General features: G+C 45.3%; 1 protein-coding gene and 1 long non-coding RNA gene across 6 annotated transcripts in view; one reads left to right on the top strand and one right to left on the bottom strand.

Moving 5' to 3' along the window:
* Nucleotides 1–18,197, bottom strand: part of LOC124043828 (RNA-binding motif, single-stranded-interacting protein 1-like) — a 48,942-nt gene that overhangs the window by 17,014 nt on the left and 13,731 nt on the right. For all 5 annotated transcript variants that reach the window (XM_046362849.1, XM_046362852.1, XM_046362853.1 and 2 more), the window contains exons 2-3: nucleotides 9,893–10,071; nucleotides 1,027–1,085 (exon numbers count right to left, since the gene is read on the bottom strand). In XM_046362849.1, the coding sequence (XP_046218805.1) occupies nucleotides 1,027–1,085; nucleotides 9,893–10,071 (238 nt within the window). The remainder of the gene's footprint in view (nucleotides 1–1,026; nucleotides 1,086–9,892; nucleotides 10,072–18,197) is intronic.
* Nucleotides 4,652–16,861, top strand: LOC124043830. The gene is made up of 3 exons (XR_006840387.1): nucleotides 4,652–4,685; nucleotides 16,576–16,622; nucleotides 16,789–16,861. It is a non-coding gene; the product is annotated as an uncharacterized LOC124043830 (long non-coding RNA).

The raw sequence follows: 18,197 nt of genomic DNA on the forward strand, positions 1-18,197 counted from the left end.
GCTCAATGTAGAATCTAATTACAGATTCTAGTTTGATCTTGGTGATAAACAGCACAAACCAAGTATATGCTGAATTGGAACATTCTGATGTTTGTTTTTATGAATGGCAAATGTTCATTTGGCTTTCTAAGTTGGGATTTTGGGGAGTTTCTCTGGTACCTTTCTTCAAGCAAGCCGTGAGTTCAAGAAAAAATCGTCATGCAAGATGAAAGGATGTTTCTCAGTCGCCACCTGTGATTAATAAGGGTATAATAATCCCCAGCAGGACAGTGACCAAGCTTATTTCCTAGACCATCTGTGGTGCGTGCTGGCTGGGCTGGGCTTCAGTGTCATTGCGCTTCTCACTAGTCAGAACAGGGTGTTGGGCCCAGGGCTGCAGCCAGGGCCAAGACTGTTTGTCACTCTCCAGAGGGAGGGGCATGAGCTGTCACTTCCTCTTGTGATCCCCCCCATAGCGCGCTGCACAGTGACAGACAGCCAATCAGTAAAGGGACTAAAATAACATGAAGTAGTGGCAGCCTTTTGCCAGCCTGTCTGTCTGTTTCCTGATTAGACCAGCCCCTCTGAGCCACATAGCTGTTGGATGACTGAATGACTTCAACAAGGCAGAGCCAGTACACTGTGACACTATTGGGGTGCCAAACCCACTGCGTGAGTCAAGAAGGCCTTAAGCAAGAATCTTCATTCATTCCTTAGCATGGCCTTTGGCTTTAGTACAATAGCATTAGAAGGATTATGGTGAAAATCCTTTGTGTCATCATATCACAAACTGGAAGTCTAAGTCAAAGCTCCAAAGCCTTAACACTGATCTCCTGCTTTACAATGAGTCATTGCGATACCTACGTACAGTATCCTCTCAATGAAGACGCATGTGATGAGTTTTTATTGCTTTAAGCCTAGGGGTTGTTATGAGCATGACTTCTTGAGTTGTGTGCAAAAATAATAATAATAAAAAATCTGTTAGCAGAATCAACCACGTCCCGACTTACTGAAAGTCTTCGTAAAAACAGAGGAAGCCATACACACCTTTACATTTGTTTGTCGTCTTGTCCAGGATGGCCTTTGTTGATACAATTTTGCCATACCTAAGAGAGGAAGAGAGAAGTATTTTTAGTTGTGTTGCGTTATGTCCCCGACAGAGGCAGCCTGTTATAAAAGACAAAAAGAGTGAGGCTTGCACAAGAATGTATGACATCACCAAAAAAAAGCATGAGAAACAGGAAGCCGTTTGTTTCCATGTGGATTTGAGAATCTCTGCGGCGCTGGAGCAAAGGTTGCCGTGATTTTTACCAAACGACAGAATCATGGAGGGTTACCTATCCTACATAGGCATAAGGATGTCTGACTCGTGAAAAAGACGTACCGAGAATCAGAAAACATTTAGGAATAAACTTGAATGAAATATGCATTATACACACTGTATATTTACGATTTCTTGACAATGCAGGCACAGGGGGACTGAGTAGCATTCCATAGACACATCCTGTGCTTTATAACAGTTATTTTGTGCACTGTGTTGCTGCTGCTGCCAGCTCTGACAAATGAACTCAGCGGTGACCCCTAAACACTGGCTGCACTGCAGTTCCTTTCAGCGCTAAGCTAGCGCACTCTATTCAAAATGAATAGCAAATCAGTACAAAGAACGCAACTGCGACATATATCGCAACTTTCTCTCTGTACAATGATGAATGCAACCAATAACAACGCACAGACGCCAGGCCGTAGTAGTAAATGAACCTCCCTTGTAGTAATCAGCGCGGCAGACAAATGGTCGATGAGGGGATTGGCTCTCTAGACGGAGGAGGAAGTGTGAGCTTTGACCTGAGCTGGGAGGCGGGCAGGTGGTGGCTTTATGAAAATGAGGCCTCCGTCCCGACCGTGAGTCATAGATATAACCGATTGTGACAGATCTGGTTGTGTGTCATGGTGTTATGATTGTCGCAGAGGAAAAGGTCACCTATATTGCCTTTGCCATTAATGATCGCAGATCAGCAGTGGCTTAATATAACCAAATAAATCTCCATGATATTTGAAATCCAATTACAGAGCCTGACTTTGCGAGCAGCAGCACATGTCTGTGTGTGTTGTGCTCGTCTCCGCGGGCCGGCGTGACCTTACTCTGTGCTCCACTGGGTAAAGAGCCTCGAGGATGAAGGGGTTTCCACTAATTGACTCCAAATAAATCAATTACAGGAATCACCACAGTGTCAACGGCAACCCCCCCCCCCCCTAGAGCAGCTCACCAATCAAGGGACGCGAAAATCTAAACCTTGAATGCAAGAGGTTAAAAAAGGCACAGGATTACGACACCCGCTTCCCAATCTGGGCCACCGTTGGATGACTGAGAGGACACAGTTTAACTCTCTAACTCTCAGCATCGAATGTGTATGACATTGGTACAGAAGTTCAGGGTAAAGGTGTCCGGGATGCTTCCCATCTAAAACAGTTTGTGAAGATACAGTGCATTCGGAAAGTATTCAGACCCCTTCCCTTTTTCCACATGTTGTTATGTTACAGCTTTATTCTAAAATTAATTAATTTTTTTAAAGTCCTCATCAACCTACACACAATACCCCATAATGACAAAGCAAAAACAGGGTTTTAGAATTTTTTTGCAAATCTATTACACCTAAAAAAAAACAGAAATACCTTATTTCCATAAGTATTCAGACCCTATGAGACTAGACATGGACCTCAGGTGCATCCTGATTCCATTGATCATCCTTGAGATATTTCTACAACTTGATTGGAGCCCAACTGTGGTGAATTCAATTGATTTGGAAAGGCACACATCTGTCGATATAAAGGTCCCACAGTTGAAAGTGCATGTCAGAGCAAAAAAATCAAGCCATGAGGTTGAAGGAATTGTCCGTAGAGCTCAGAGACAGGATTGTGTCGAGGCACAGATATGGGGAAGTGTACCAAAACATGTATGCAGCATTGAAGGTCCTAAAGAACACAATGGCCTCCATCATTCTTAAATGGAAGAAGTTTGGAACCACCAAGATTCTTCCCAAAGCTGGCCGCCCGGCCAAACTGAGCAATCGGGGAGAAGGGTCATGGTCTGGGAGGTGACCAAGAACCCGATGGTCACTCTGACAGAGCTGCAGAGTTCCTCTGTGGAGACAGGAGAACCTTCCAGAAGGACAACCATCTCTGCAGCACTCCACCAATCAGTCCTTTATGGTAGAGTGGCCAGACAGAAGCCACTCCTCAGTAAATGGCACATGACAGCCTGCTTGGAGTATGCCAAAAAGGCACCTAAGGACTCTCAGACCATGAGAAACAAGATTCACTGGTCTGATGAAACCAAGATTGAACTCTTTGGCCTGAATGTCAAGAATTGCGTCTGGAGGAAACCTGGCACCATCCCTACGATGAAGCATGGTGGTGGCAGCATCATGCTGTGGGGATGTTTTTCAGTGGCAGGGACTGGGAGACTGGAGAGAATCAGAGAGATGAAAACCTGCTCCAGAGCGCTCAGGAACTCAGACTGGGGTGAAGGTTCACCTTCCAACGAGACAATGACTCTAAGTACACAGCCAAGACAACGCAGGAATGGCTTCGGGACAAGTCTCTGAATGTCCTTCAGTGGCCCAGCCAGAGCCCAGACTTGAATCCAATTGAATATCTCTGGAGAGACCTGAAAATAGCTGGGCAGTGACGCTCCACATCCAACCTGACAGATCTTGAGAGGATCTCAAGATCCTCTCAAGCAGAGAAGAATGGGAGAAACTCCCCAAATACAGGTGTGCCAAGCTTGTAGCGTCATACCCAAGAAAACCTGAGGCTGTAATCTCTGCCAAAGGTGCTTCAACAAAGTACTGAGTAAAAGGTCTGAATACTTATGTAAATGTGATATTTCCGGGGTTATTTTTTATACATTTGCAAAAATGTACATTTGCAACAAACAAACAAAAATGTTTTTGGGGTGTTGTGTGTAGGTTGATGAGGGGGAGAAAACAATTTAATCCATTTTAAAATTGGGCTGTAATGTAACAAAATTTGGAAAATGTCAAGGGATCTGAATACTATTATGGCAACATTTTGTGACGTGTTAGTTCAATTTTTTTGCTCCAGCCGAACAGAAACATGTGGAAGGCTTTAGACAACGGCCAAAGTTGTCTCTGTGTGTGTGTTTGTGTGTGTGTGTGCCTGTGTGTGTGTGTGTGTGCCTGTGTGTGTGTGTGTGTGTGCCTGTGTGTGTGTGTGTGTGTGTGTGTGTGTGTGTGTGTGTGTGTGTGTGTGTGTGTGTGTGTGTGTGTGTGTGTGTGTGTGTGTGTGTGTGTGTGTGTGTGTGTGTGTGTGTGTGTGTGTGTGTGTGTGTGTGTGTGTGTGTGTGCCTGTGCCTGTGTGTGTGTGTGTGTGTGCCTGTGCCTGTGTGTGTGCCTGTGTGTGTGTGTGTGTGTGTGTGTGTGTGTGTGTGTGTGTGTGTGTGTGTGTGTGTGTGTGTGTGTGTGTGTGTGTGTGTGTGTGTGTGTGTGTGTGTGTGTGTGTGTGTGTGTGTGTGTGTGTGTGTGCTACAACACATCTTCCAGGAAAATAAGCTTCTTAAGACAACCTTAGCCATTAGACTCCCCCCTTTTCCATTAGCTTTCACTAACCATCTATCACAGTGTGTTGGAGCTGCTTGGTGCTGTTAGACAAATGAGGGTGAGCTGCTTGGTGCTGTCAGACAGATGAGGGTGAGTTGCTTGAATCAGGTAGAATGTCTTTTCTGAGAAAGTGGTGGCAGTAGCGGCTTGGAGAACAATGTTCTCCCATTCCACCTGCCCCCCCTGCCTTTATCCCATTACAGTGGCTAAAAGGGCTCTGATTACTATTCACTGCATGCTTATTGATTCCTGCGGATAGCACTGAGGGATACTGTTCTGTCTGCTCTGAAAATAGCAGGATTGAGTTATGGCCTCGTATTGACTGAGGGCTGTAAAGTGTTCCTGAGTAGCAAGTGATTTAAAAAAAAAATGCGATATGAAGAATCACTTTGCTATCAACAAGAACTGATTATACCTTGTGCTTTTTGAATCCTCAACTAATGCCTCAAGGTTTTAAGTAGACATTTCAGGATTTTATTTGGGGATATTTTGGGGTCGAGTGGTGGATCAGCTCAGATGGGATCAGTTGGAAAAACACAGGGATCTATTCCAACCTCTTTAGATTGTCTAAACAACTAGCTACGGTGCATTACCCCTGACCTACTGACTGAGTAGACTGGTGGTCCAGTCTGTTTGTGCATTAGCCAACTCCTGTTTGTGTCCATTCATGGTCATACCAACCAGAATGGCCTCTACAATCTCAATGTTAATATGCACTCCAATTTCAAGCGGGGTCACTGATTGGTTGTTGAACACAACGTTCTTCATCTAATGTTTTAAGAGTTTATTTTGGGAGAGCGTGGCTGAACTGTTGCCAGTATTTAGGCTACTCGTCACTGAAAATCAGCATTGATATAACATTGATTATGGTGAGTTTATACGCTAACAACATTTCAGTCGGGGGAAAGATTAAGCTAGTTACAACACAGGGTAAAAGAGCAAGAGCCGTTGACCCAGAATCTCTAAAGTGAGCTCTAATCCCAAATCTTAAAATGGCAACAGAAAGTGGCTGCGCTATGACAAACCATCAACAGTGCTAGAGATGGTCTGGATTTCACTCCCTTATGTACATGACATTATCAGTATGAATCTAACTGCCTTTCACTGTACATACAATAGAGGCCTGCATCGGGTCAGATACCCACGGTTCCCCGCGGGTAACCCACAAAATAAGTCAGCTGGCGGGTGGAATTTAAAACATTCTTTCAACCCGCGGGTCGGCTCGCGGTTCAGAACAAATATATTGCGGGTCGGAAACGTTTTAAATCAAGATGTTACATATATATATATATATTTTTTTTTACCCAGGAGCATGTTGTGTGGTGCTAAAACATTCCTAATTTGATCAAATTCAGAGATTATGTTCCCTCCCCCACACGCACAACTGTGTTCTCAAGTTTACTTTCCCTGGCTAGCCTAGCTTAAGCGAAAATGGCTAACGTAGCCTAACCAGAGTTCAGTATTACATTAATTACATTACATTACATTAAGACCATATGCAGGCCGTATAAAGTTTAAACCTGTGAAACTGGTAAAAGTTTGAGTAGCCTATAGCCTACTAAATAAATGTAGGCTATTTTTGCTGCCTGTAGTCTATTTGAATCTGGGAATTGTTTATTGGAGTTTTTATTAAACTATTTGATGATCTATGCATAAAGGTTTTGTTATGTCAGCTATAGTCCTTCATTAGGTAAGAAGGCTAATTAGAAGGCTCCTTTTTTAAGCCATTTAAATTGTCAATGTGCCGCTTAGCATTGTGAAAATAAGAACATATTGTTCTTAATTAATGGTACGTTTTCCTTTTATCGAAATGTTGAAAAAACACGCAGACAAATTAATTAATGCAGGGAAAGGGAATAGCCAAATAAACTACTTTGGCGTCATACAAACAATTAAATATATGTATGTTATTTTGGCGGGTCACAGGTCGGCTCTCACGATAATTATATGCGGGAGGGTCCGGTTGCAAAGAATCTGTCATGATATCGGGTATCGGGTGGGGCTTGGAATTAATGTGGCCGGGTACAGCTCCAAAAAACGAACCCGTGCAGGACTCAAACATTCAATACCTGTTTGCTTTCTTTCTATTATTCAATTCCCCTCTAAGTCATTTTTTTAGGAAAAGTAAACATAGTTTACTAGTGTTCCAGACAATCTTGTGTGTGGTGTAGGTTGCTAAACAGCAGCTATCACTCTGTATCTCTCTTTCTAAACGCAGGATAGAGGATCTATGCAAGCCGATTGGGAGATCGAGGGGTTGAATGTGCTGCAAAGTCAACATCACATTGTGGAGGTGGGGGGGGGGGGGGGGGTAAAGCAGGGGGTCTGATGAAAATGAGATTTCAAAGTCACCTCGGTGGTCTTTTCCATAGATAGGTACACAATAACACAATGGGGCTGTGGATGAGAGCGGGCTGGGATGGCTCCTTTATCCTCTGCATACATGAACTCCCCACTGTCTCGCTTCAGATACTGTCAGCTGCTAAGGCTCTCTGGGTTTGCCCTTGTAGTCTTCCAATATCATCTTTCATTTTAAATTCAGATGTAATGCCCCTGTCAGATCTCCCCTTGCAGTGTTGGACATCATCTACTCAAATATCTCCATCCCCCCCTCCTTCGCTCACTGCTATCTCTCTCCCTCTCTCTATCTGGTCCAGTGATCTGTCCCAGCTAGGTTCTACTTAAAACACGGCAGTAATATAACAATAATAATAATATATAACATTTAGCAAAGCCACTTACAGTCATGCGTGTATACATTTTACATTCTGATGGTTCCAGGAATCGAAACTCACTATCCTGGCGTTGCAAGTGCAATGCTCTACCAACTGAGCTACAGTGAGTCATCTAACCTTATTAGTATCTATTAAATGCACATTGAGACGGTCCACTGGTAACTGAGGTCTTGTTCTTCATATAGCATTGTGACATCACAGGGAGACCATGCAACACCAGACATAATGTTAAAGTGCACAAAACATTTGGAACAGCTTCCTAATATTGAGTTGCACCCCTCCTTTGCCTGCAGAACAGCCTCATCGGGACATGGACTCTACAAGGTGTCGAAAGCGTTGCACGGGGATGCTGGCCCATGTTGACTTCAATGCTTCCAACAGTTGTGTCAAGTTGGCTGGATGCCCTTTGGGTGGGGGACCATTCTTGATACCCATGGGAAACTGTTGAGTGTGAAAAACCCAGAAGCGTTGCAGTTCTTGACACACTCATACCGGTGCACCAGGCACCTACTACCATACTCCGTTCAAAGGCACTTCAATCTTTTCTCTTGCCCATTCACTCTCTGAAAGGCACATATTCACAATCCATTTCTCAACTGTCTCAAAGCTTAAAATACTTATTTAACCTGTCTTCTCTCCTCCATCTACACTGATTAGAGTGGATTTAACAAATGACATCTATAAGGGATCATCGCTTTCACCTGGATTCACCTGGTCACTGTACACTCAGTGTTTGTTTCTTTGTATGAATTAGATTCAAAGAAATTATGCTTGGAGAGGTCTGACAAACAATGACATATCATGATGACTTCGGAATTACATTGGGGAGTACACCACATCAGTCACTGGCTTAATCAAAAAGTGCATCGATGACATCCCCCCCCCCCACAATGACTGTACGTACATACCCCAACCAGAAGCCATGGATTACAGGTGAGATCCGCACTGAACTGCCGATTTAAGGAGTGGGTCTCTAACCCGGAAACGTATATGAAATCCTGCTATGCCCTCAAACAAACCTTCTGTAATAGCAACAGCAGACCACCATAGTCCCTGTGCCAAAGAACATTGAGGTAACCTGCCTAAATGACTACTGACCCGTAGCACTCACGTCTGTAGCCATGAAGTGCGTTGAAAGGCTGGTCATGGCCAACATCAACACCATTATCCCAGATACCTTAGACCCACTCCAATTTGCATACCGCCCCAACAGATCCACAGATGATGCAATCTCTATTGCACTCCATACTGCCCTTTCCCACCTGGATAAAAGGATCACCTATGTGAGAATGCTATTCATTGACCCTCACTCTGCATTGAACACCATAGTGACCTCAAAGCGAATCACTAAGCTAAGGACCCTGGGACTAAACACCTCCCTCTGCAACTGGATCCTGGACTTCCTGACGTGCCGCCCCCCAGGTGGTAAGGGTAACAACACATCCGCCACGCAGATCCTCAAAACGGGGGCCCCTCAGGGGTGCGTGCTTAGTCCCTTCCTGTACTCCCTGTTTACTCATGACTGCATGGCCAGGCATGACTCCAACACCATCATTAAGTTTGCTGATGACACAACTGTGGTAGGCCTGATCACCAACAACGATGAGACAGCCTATAGGGAGGAGGTCAGAGACCTGGCAGTGTGGTGCCAGGACAACAACCTCTCCCTCAACGTGATCAAGACAAAGGAGATCATCGACGGGGCTGTAGTGGAGCAGTTTGAGAGCTTCAAGTTCCTTGGCATCCACATCACCAACAAACTATCATGGTCCAAGCACACCAAGACCGTCGTGAAGAGGGTAAGAGAGTAAGGCAGTTAACCCACTGATGCCCGGGTGCCGTGGATGTTGACTAAGGCAGCCCCGCGCACCTCTCTGATTCAGAGAGGTTAAATGCAAAAGACACATTTCATTTGAAGGTATTCAGTTCTACAACTGACTAGGTATCCCCTGTTCCCCTCTATACCAAGTGGTGTCAGAGGGAGACCCTAAAAAATGGTCAAATACTCCAGCCACCCTAGTCATAGACTGCTCTCTCTGCTACTGCACAGCAAGCAGTACTGGAGTGCCAAGTCTCGGACCAAAAGACTTCTCAACAGCTTCTACCCCCAAGCCATAAGACTCCTGAATAGCTAATCAAATGGCTACCTGGACTATTTGCATTGCCCCCCCCCCTCTCTCTTTTGCACTGCTGATATTCTCTGTTTATTGTCTGTGCATAGTCACTTTGGGTCTACCTATGTACGTACATATTACCTCATTTGCCTTGACTGACTGGTGACCCTGTGCATTGACTCTGTACCGGTACCCCCTATTGTTGGTTATGGGCTTGTAAGTAAGCATTTCACTTGTAAGTAAGCATTTCACTTGTGGTATTTGGCGCATGTGACGAATAACATTTGATTTGATTTGGTTTGAACAGGCTGTTATTATCTCCAACTCAGGTCAAATAAGTAACTGCTGCTTTGAATCTCTCTACCACAGTCATGGTGTTGGTGACAGCAGTCAACAAGTCAATAACCAGTCAATAGATGTAACCATAAGACGAAGGAAGTGTACTCACGGCTGGCAAAGCTTGACCAGATCGTGGTCGGTGGTGGCTGGGGCAAGGCCTCGGATGTACAGGTTGGTTTTACTGAGTTGCTCCCAACCTGCAGTGCTGGAGCAACTGCTGTTGTTGGTGCTGCTGTTGGTGCTGGGGCTGGGCGGAGCCATGGGCTGGGAGGAGGAGGCAACAGGTGGCTGCCAAAGGGAAATACACAGAATGGTGTCAGTCCAAGAGAAAACAACATGTCGGTGAGAAGTGCAATACTGGCGTTCCCTTTTGCTAAACAAGAGGGAGAAAGTCAGAGAGAGAAATAGACTTCTCAAAACGAAGCAGACTACATTGCCTCGCCACATGGATGCAGAGCCATTTAATTGCTCAAATAAATATATCTGTTACATTTTGTATTGATGTCTTGCAGAGCTAATGATTGCCAGCCAGAGAGTAATCATGAAACAATGAAAGTCTGCATTTCATTAGTGGGTTAACAAAGTGTGCGTGGATTTGATTAAAACCCTCAGCTTTGTCTATGAATCTTGTCTCCACCATGAGCTGCACAGAGACATTCTTATTACTCACTCACACTGTAACCAATAACAGTATTTTAGTGCGCTGGACCAGAAAACCATCTGTCTTCACCACAAGCATATCGTTGTGTGGCCCAGCTAAATCTTCCATATTGGTGCATACTAAAAAATGAACTGTCCCGATACTCCATCATTTGAGACTATTGAGTGGGTGCCTGGTGTGAAGATTAATATTTCACAGTGCAGTGATACATAGTCAGCACAAACTGGGTCCAGAGAGGCCTGCAGATCTGCTCTGACACTAGTGTGAGACTGGATGGTTGTGCGTGAAAGAGTGAGCCCTTCTGAGGCCATCGCCCCCTGGTGGCTGACTGACTCCAAAATAGACATCTTTAACAACTACACACCCCCAGCATGGCTTTCTTCCCATTCCACTGCTCCCCTACACTAACATGCAGACTTAAGGCATGGTGCAGAATGTAACTCAACCTCAAGACCAGTACTGCTATTTCTGAACTCTGAGGATCAGCGTGATTGAAACAATGACATGCCATCCATTTTCTGAAACTTGCCAGATGCTAACGATGTACCCTCTCGAATCAAATGGAAAGACAATGTGTCGACCAGCATTTCCAGCATTGAATTTCAGATGTATTTCCAAGATGCTTGCTCTAATTCAATCAGCATCTATAAATCAGATGGGCCCTGTCAAGAAAAGCTTGTTTTCCACATCTCAGAAAAGATCCCTTGTGTGATTGAGCAATAGGCTATTACACAGATGTAAGATCTTAATTTGAGCCAGTTTGCTGTGTGGATTAACAAAAAAATTGTTATGTGGATTATAATTATGGACATTTTTGTAGGGGTCGATACATTTTTCGTAAGGGAAAACCAAGTCTGATATTTCAAAGTGGAAATTACAAACTTCCGAAGACTTTTTAAACATCAGAAGCATTGCAGGAACATTCTCCTGCGACGGGATGATGAAATGAACATCCTACATCTGTAGCATGCTTCCTGTTTGTAGGGCAACATATGTTATGATATTAAACGCTGGCCCTCTTCGAAAACTGATCTGTGTGTCTGTTCTGTGTCTGACGCTGATTATCACCCTTCCCCCTCTGAGGAATCACAAGAGAGGAAGTTGAGATGATACAATAGCGCCGGTGGAGATGGCTGCCTTTCTTTTACGGGCTCCTAACCAATTGTGCTATTGTGTGTGTTTTTTCCCCGCGTTATTTGTAACTTATTTTATACGTAATGTTTCTGCCACCATCTCTTATGACCGAAAAGAGCTTCTGGATATCAGGGCAGAGATGACTCACCTCGTACTTTACGAAGATCTTTAAAAAAAAAATATATATATACGAGTCGGACGCAAAGGATTTACTTCATTCGGATGAAGAAGAGAGAGAGATATCGAGGACGTAGGTCGGGGTGTCTTGTAAAGATCCGACGGCGTGTGGGTAATCCGCCTCTAACATCAAACCTACAGTGGTTCCCCCTTTAAAATCTGCGTCATACTGCGGCACACCCTGCGTGCTGCTGCAGCATTCTGTGGCACGTCATTTAATTCTCAGCCATTTCTTCTGTTACTGCAAGTTATTGCTAATTTGACCACCAGAGGGCATCTTTGAGAAGCATTTGATAGAAGCATTTGTAATAACGTAGTATATGGGATTGATTTTAAGAAATTTGGCTTCATTAATTTGATTAATATTATGGTGTTTCTATTCAGAGAAAATTTGTCAGTTTGTAAATTCAGACCGTTTCGCGCTCGGAGCGCACACTGGACGTTCGGGTCGAGGAGTAGGGTTGATTTGAGAGTTCTGGCCTTACAACGGCAGTTAAGTACCCAAGCTAACGTTGGCTAGCTACTTCCAGACACAAATGACACCACTCTGACCATTTTACTCACCCTAGCAGAGCTGGTAAGGCAGTTTTTGTATTAACCAGAGCGTTGGTGACTTTATATGTGCTGCTGGAAACAATTTAATGACGTTTTCTTCCCAACATTTACTGACACCGGCCATATTCAACGGGTGTTGAGCGCTCGTAAAGTAATTATTCTGCGCTCTGGTACACTCAGATGAGAGTGCTCTGAAATCCGTGTAGATAGTAGGCTGGACACATAAAAATTTTAACAATGTTTTTTTCTGATAAAAACTAGTTTGTTGCATCCGCCGTGGAGCCCAGTTTCATAATATTTCCCAGCTGCTTGCAGTCGTTTTGAAGTAATCGCGAAAAAACAGGACTTATTTTAGTGCATTTTTCACCCTGCCAGCTCCTCCTTAGTTCTATTGAGCACGGTGGCACCAACTCGCCTTCCAAACGTTCTATTCCCAGCTTGTTGTTCAACGTCACAATGCCTGCTTCGCTATTGTTGGTAGTGAGACCTGTTCACATTGTTTTATAGTTCAAATGTAAACAACAAAATGTAAACAACAAAAAGAATATTGGAACTCTGCGGTCTTCCCATTGTTTCCTATGGGGGAAATATAGGCATGTCTGTCTATTTCGCCAAATATCTTGCAATGTGTATATTTGGACTTTTTTCAAGTCGGGTGTAACCAATGTGAAATGGCTAGCTAGTTAGCGGGGTGCTCGCTAATAGCGTTTCAATCGGTGACATAAGTCGCTCTGAGACCTTGAAGTGGTTCCCCTTGCTCTGCAAGGGCCGCGGCTTTTGTGGAGTTATGGGTTACGATGCTTCGAGGGTGGCTGTTGTCTATGTGTGCAGAGGTTACCTGGTTCGAGCCCAGGTAGGGGCGAGGAGAGGGACGGAAGGAAAACTGTTACACGGACACTATTTTAAATCAGGAGAATCTCCTCTTTGTAATTATGTAAGTCTGGGCAGCGAGCTCGTTAGGCATCGATCGCTAGACCTGAAATAGTCCGAAATGTTTATTTTTCCCCTACTTTTTCATTACGCAGACATACTGGCCCTACACCATCGAGGTGCAGATGTTTACTTTCTACACAAGTCGTTTTTTCCAGTTTCGTCCGACGAACAGATTGTAGTGGTAAAATGAAAAGAGATACATTTTTTATGGAATTTTAAGCATCACACCAGTCAAAACAGGCTCCGCGAACGTTCGATTCCATTCATTTGCTATGGGTTCGCACTAGTGTTCCAGTTTAGCCAACGTTCTTAAGCCGTTTTTCAGTCTTGGGTGAATTTTGACTCGTTCTATTGTCCAGCCTATACATAGCCAGAGCAAATTTACAAAAGCACCTGAATGTCCATTGAGTACGCACAATGACTATACCATTTACATTACATTACATTTAAGTCATTTAGCAGACGCTCTTATCCAGAGCGACTTACAAATTGGTGCATTCACCTTATGACATCCAGTGGAACAGCCACTTTACAATAGTGCATCTACATATTTTAAGGGGGGTGAGAAGGATTACTTTATCCTATCCTAGGTATTCCTTAAAGAGGTGGGGTTTCAGGTGTCTCCGGAAGGTGGTGATTGACTCCGCTGTCCTGGCGTCGTGAGGGAGTTTGTTCCACCATTGGGGAGCCAGAGCAGCGAACAGTTTTGACTGGGCTGAGCGGGAACTGTACTTCCTCAGTGGTAGGGAGGCGAGCAGGCCAGAGGTGGATGAACGCAGTGCCCTTATTTGGGTGTAGGGCCTGATCAGAGCCTGGAGGTACTGAGGTGCCGTTCCCCTCACAGCTCCGTAGGCAAGCACCATGGTCTTGTAGCGGATGCGAGCTTCAACTGGAAGCCAGTGGAGAGAGCGGAGGAGCGGGGTGACGTGAGAGAACTTGGGAAGGTTGAACACTAGACGGGCTGCGGCGTTCTGGATGAGTTGTAGGGGTTTAATGGCACAGGCAGGGAGCCCAGCCAACAGCGAGTTGCAGTAATCCAGATGGGAGATGACAAGTGCCTGGATTAGGACCTGCGCCGCTTCCTGTGTGAGGCAGGGTCGTACTCTGCGGATGTTGTAGAGCATGAACCTACAGGAACGGGCCACCGCCTTGATGTTAGTTGAGAACGACAGGGTGTTGTCCAGGATCACGCCAAGGTTCTTAGCGCTCTGGGAGGAGGACACAATGGAGTTGTCAACCGTGATGGCGAGATCATGGAACGGGCAGTCCTTCCCCGGGAGGAAGAGCAGCTCCGTCTTGCCGAAGTTCAGCTTGAGGTGGTGATCCGTCATCCACACTGATATGTCTGCCAGACATGCAGAGATGCGATTCGCCACCTGGTCATCAGAAGGGGGAAAGGAGAAGATTAATTGTGTGTCGTCTGCATAGCAATGATAGGAGAGACCATGTGAGGTTATGACAGAGCCAAGTGACTTGGTGTATAGCGAGAATAGGAGAGGGCCTAGAACAGAGCCCTGGGGGACACCAGTGGTGAGAGCGCATGGTGAGGAGACAGATTCTCGCCACGCCACCTGGTAGGAGCGACCTGTCAGGTAGGACGCAATCCAAGCGTGGGCCACACCGGAGATGCCCAACTCGGAGAGGGTGGAGAGGAGGATCTGATGGTTCACAGTATCGAAGGCAGCCGATAGGTCTAGAAGGATGAGAGCAGAGGAGAGAGAGTTAGCTTTAGCGGTGCGGAGCGCCTCCGTGATACAGAGAAGAGCAGTCTCAGTTGAATGACTAGTCTTGAAACCTGACTGATTTGGATCAAGAAGGTCATTCTGAGAGAGATAGCGGGAGAGCTGACCAAGGACGGCACGGCACGTTCAAGAGTTTTGGAGAGAAAAGAAAGAAGGGATACTGGTCTGTAGTTGTTGACATCGGAGGGATCGAGTGTAGGTTTTTTCAGAAGGGGTGCAACTCTCGCTCTCTTGAAGACGGAAGGGACTTAGCCAGCGGTCAGGGATAAGTTGATGAGCGAGGTGAGGTAAGGGAGAAGGTCTCCGGAAATGGTCTGGAGAAGAGAGGAGGGGATAGGGTCAAGCGGGCAGGTTGTTGGGACGGCCGGCCGTCACAAGACGCGAGATTTCATCTGGAGAGAGAAGGGAGAAAGAGGTCAGAGCACAGGGTAGGGCACTGTGAACAGAACCAGCGGTGTCGTTTGACTTAGCAAACGAGGATCGGATGTCGTCGACCTTCTTTTCAAAATGGTTGACGAAGTCATCTGCAGAGAGGGAGGAAGGGGGGGAGGGGGAGGAGGATTCAGGAGGGAGGAGAAGGTGGCAAAGAGCTTCCTAGGGTTAGAGGCAGATGCTTGGAATTTAGAGTGGTAGAAAGTGGCTTTAGCAGCAGAGACAGAGGAGGAAAATGTAGAGAGGAGGGAGTGAAAGGATGCCAGGTCTGCAGGGAGGCGAGTTTTCCTCCATTTCCGCTCGGCTGCCCGGAGCCCTGTTCTGTGAGCTCGCAATGAGTCGTCAAGCCACGGAGCGGGAGGGGAGGACCGAGCCGGCCTGGAAGATAGGGGACATAGAGAGTCAAAAGATGCAGAAAGGGAGGAGAGGAGGGTTGAGGAGGCAGAATCAGGAGATAGGTTGGAGAAGGTTTGAGCAGAGGGAAGAGATGATAGGATGGAAGAGGAGAGAGTAGCGGGGGAGAGAGAGCGAAGGTTGGGACGGCGCGATACCATCCGAGTAGGGGCAGTGTGGGAAGTGTTGGATGAGAGCGAGAGGGAAAAGGATACAAGGTAGTGGTCGGAGACTTGGAGGGGAGTTGCAATGAGGTTAGTGGAAAAACAGCATCTAGTAAAGACGAGGTCGAGCGTATTGCCTGCCTTGTGAGTAGGGGGGGAAGGTGAGAGGGTGAGGTCAAAAGAGGAGAGGAGTGGAAAGATTTAGCTAAGCTAAGAATGATGAGAACACTCAAGTCAATAAACGTTGGGTAGTTAGATAGCCTATAGTTAATATACTGGCAAGTTTGATGTATAACTACTAACGTTAGGTAGGTAGCTAACATCCCGGTACATACTGCTGTAATGATATGCTATGTGGTTCGTAAGGACAGCGTAGCAAACAAATTGTCAGCCAACATAACTTGTAACGTAATTTATTTGAAAAGTCATTACTTTATTACATTGAGTGGCAAGCTACCCCTTGGTCTTTGATAGTAGGGCTTTTTTCACACCTAGCTCGGCTATTAGACTATTCTTTAGTAAAGGTTGAATGGTCTATTGTTCAGCTTTTAGCCCTCCTCCCCAACTTGCAACAAATCTCATTCCTTTCCCTCTTCCACAGATCATAATTCTGCTTCTGAGTGGCTCGCTCGTGGACGTGCTGGCAGGGTATGGCAGCATCTTTGGTTGTGCGTCAAGAATTCTGCATACAGCAGCACGTTTGTATAAATGTGTGGTTATTCACAGGCAAATTGTTATATGCTATGGAGGTACATTTGATTTATTTTCAATCAAAAATAATTGTTCTGAAAGCAACTTTTTTTCCGACACAAAGGAAGTCAAAGCGGACACCTATGAAGACGGCATCTCAGGTAAGCAGCACTGGGCTGTATTGACGTATCCTAAAGATGGCATCTCAGGTAAGCAGCACTGGGCTGTATTGACATATCCTAAAGATGGCATCTCAGGTAAGCAGCACTGGGCTGTATTGATGTATCCTAAAGATGGCATCTCAGGTAAGCAGCACTGGGCTGTATTGATGTATCCTAAAGACGGCATCTCAGGTAAGCAGCACTGGGCTGTATTGATGTATCCTAAAGATGGCATCTCAGGTAAGCAGCACTGGGCTGTATTGATGTATCCTAAAGACGGCATCTCAGGTAAGCAGCACTGGGCTGTATTGATGTATCCTAAAGATGGCATCTCAGGTAAGCAGCACTGAGCTGTATTGATGTATCCTAAAGATGGCATCTCAAGTAAGCAGCACTGGGCTGTATTGACGTATCCTAAAGATGGCATCTCAGGTAAAAAGCACTGGGCTGTATTGACGTATCCTAAAGATGGCATCTCAGGTAAGCAGCACTGGGCTGTATTGACGTATCCTAAAGATGGCATCTCAGGTAAAAAGCACTGGGCTGTATTGACGTATCCTAAAGATGGCATCTCAGGTAAGCAGCACTGGGCTGTATTGACGTATCCTAAAGATGGCATCTCAGGTAAGCAGCACTGGGCTGTATTGACGTATCCTAAAGATGGCATCTCAGGTAAGCAGCACTGGGCTGTATTGACGTATCCTAAAAATGGCATCTCAGGTAAGCAGCACTGGGCTGTATTGACGTATCCTAAAGACGGCATCTGCTGCTTTAGATTGAACGGTCATATCTCAGTTATTGTTTTCATGTCTATAAAAAATAAGCTGTTTTCTTTACTTTCAGAGAGCGAGCTGACCTAGGGGTCGAAAATGTAGATATTGCCAGATGTTCACTGTCCGAGGAACACGCTGGCAAAAGTGTCTATAACCAGAGCTAATTAAACTGTTCTGTGTTCTTTTTCTCAATCTCTACCTGTCTTGTTGTACATGGAACCTGTCTCACATTAATTAAAAAACCCTTAAGATGTCAGCTGCTAATTTTCAGAGTTACACCACATAGACACAGCCATTTTCACTGGTCTATCTGTTGCTGCCAAGTCCTGATTTCCCTGGGGGTTAGCCTTGCAATAAGCAAGTGGTGAGACACATAGCCCTCTATATTTAAACGCTTCAGATACCCTCTGATAGGTGTCTGCGTCACATACAGTATCTTATATTGATATTATCTTCTATTGTTTGTCCTTGTGTGTCTGTTTTTCAGCATAAAATACTCTGTAGCCACTTAGTGTGGACACCAGGTAAGACCACACACACACACACACACACACACACAAAAAAACAGTCTCTTCTTCACTCCATCCCTCTACCCCTTC

This window comes from Oncorhynchus gorbuscha, linkage group LG09 (assembly GCF_021184085.1).
Source record: "Oncorhynchus gorbuscha isolate QuinsamMale2020 ecotype Even-year linkage group LG09, OgorEven_v1.0, whole genome shotgun sequence".
Taxonomy (NCBI): Eukaryota; Metazoa; Chordata; class Actinopteri; order Salmoniformes; family Salmonidae; genus Oncorhynchus; species Oncorhynchus gorbuscha.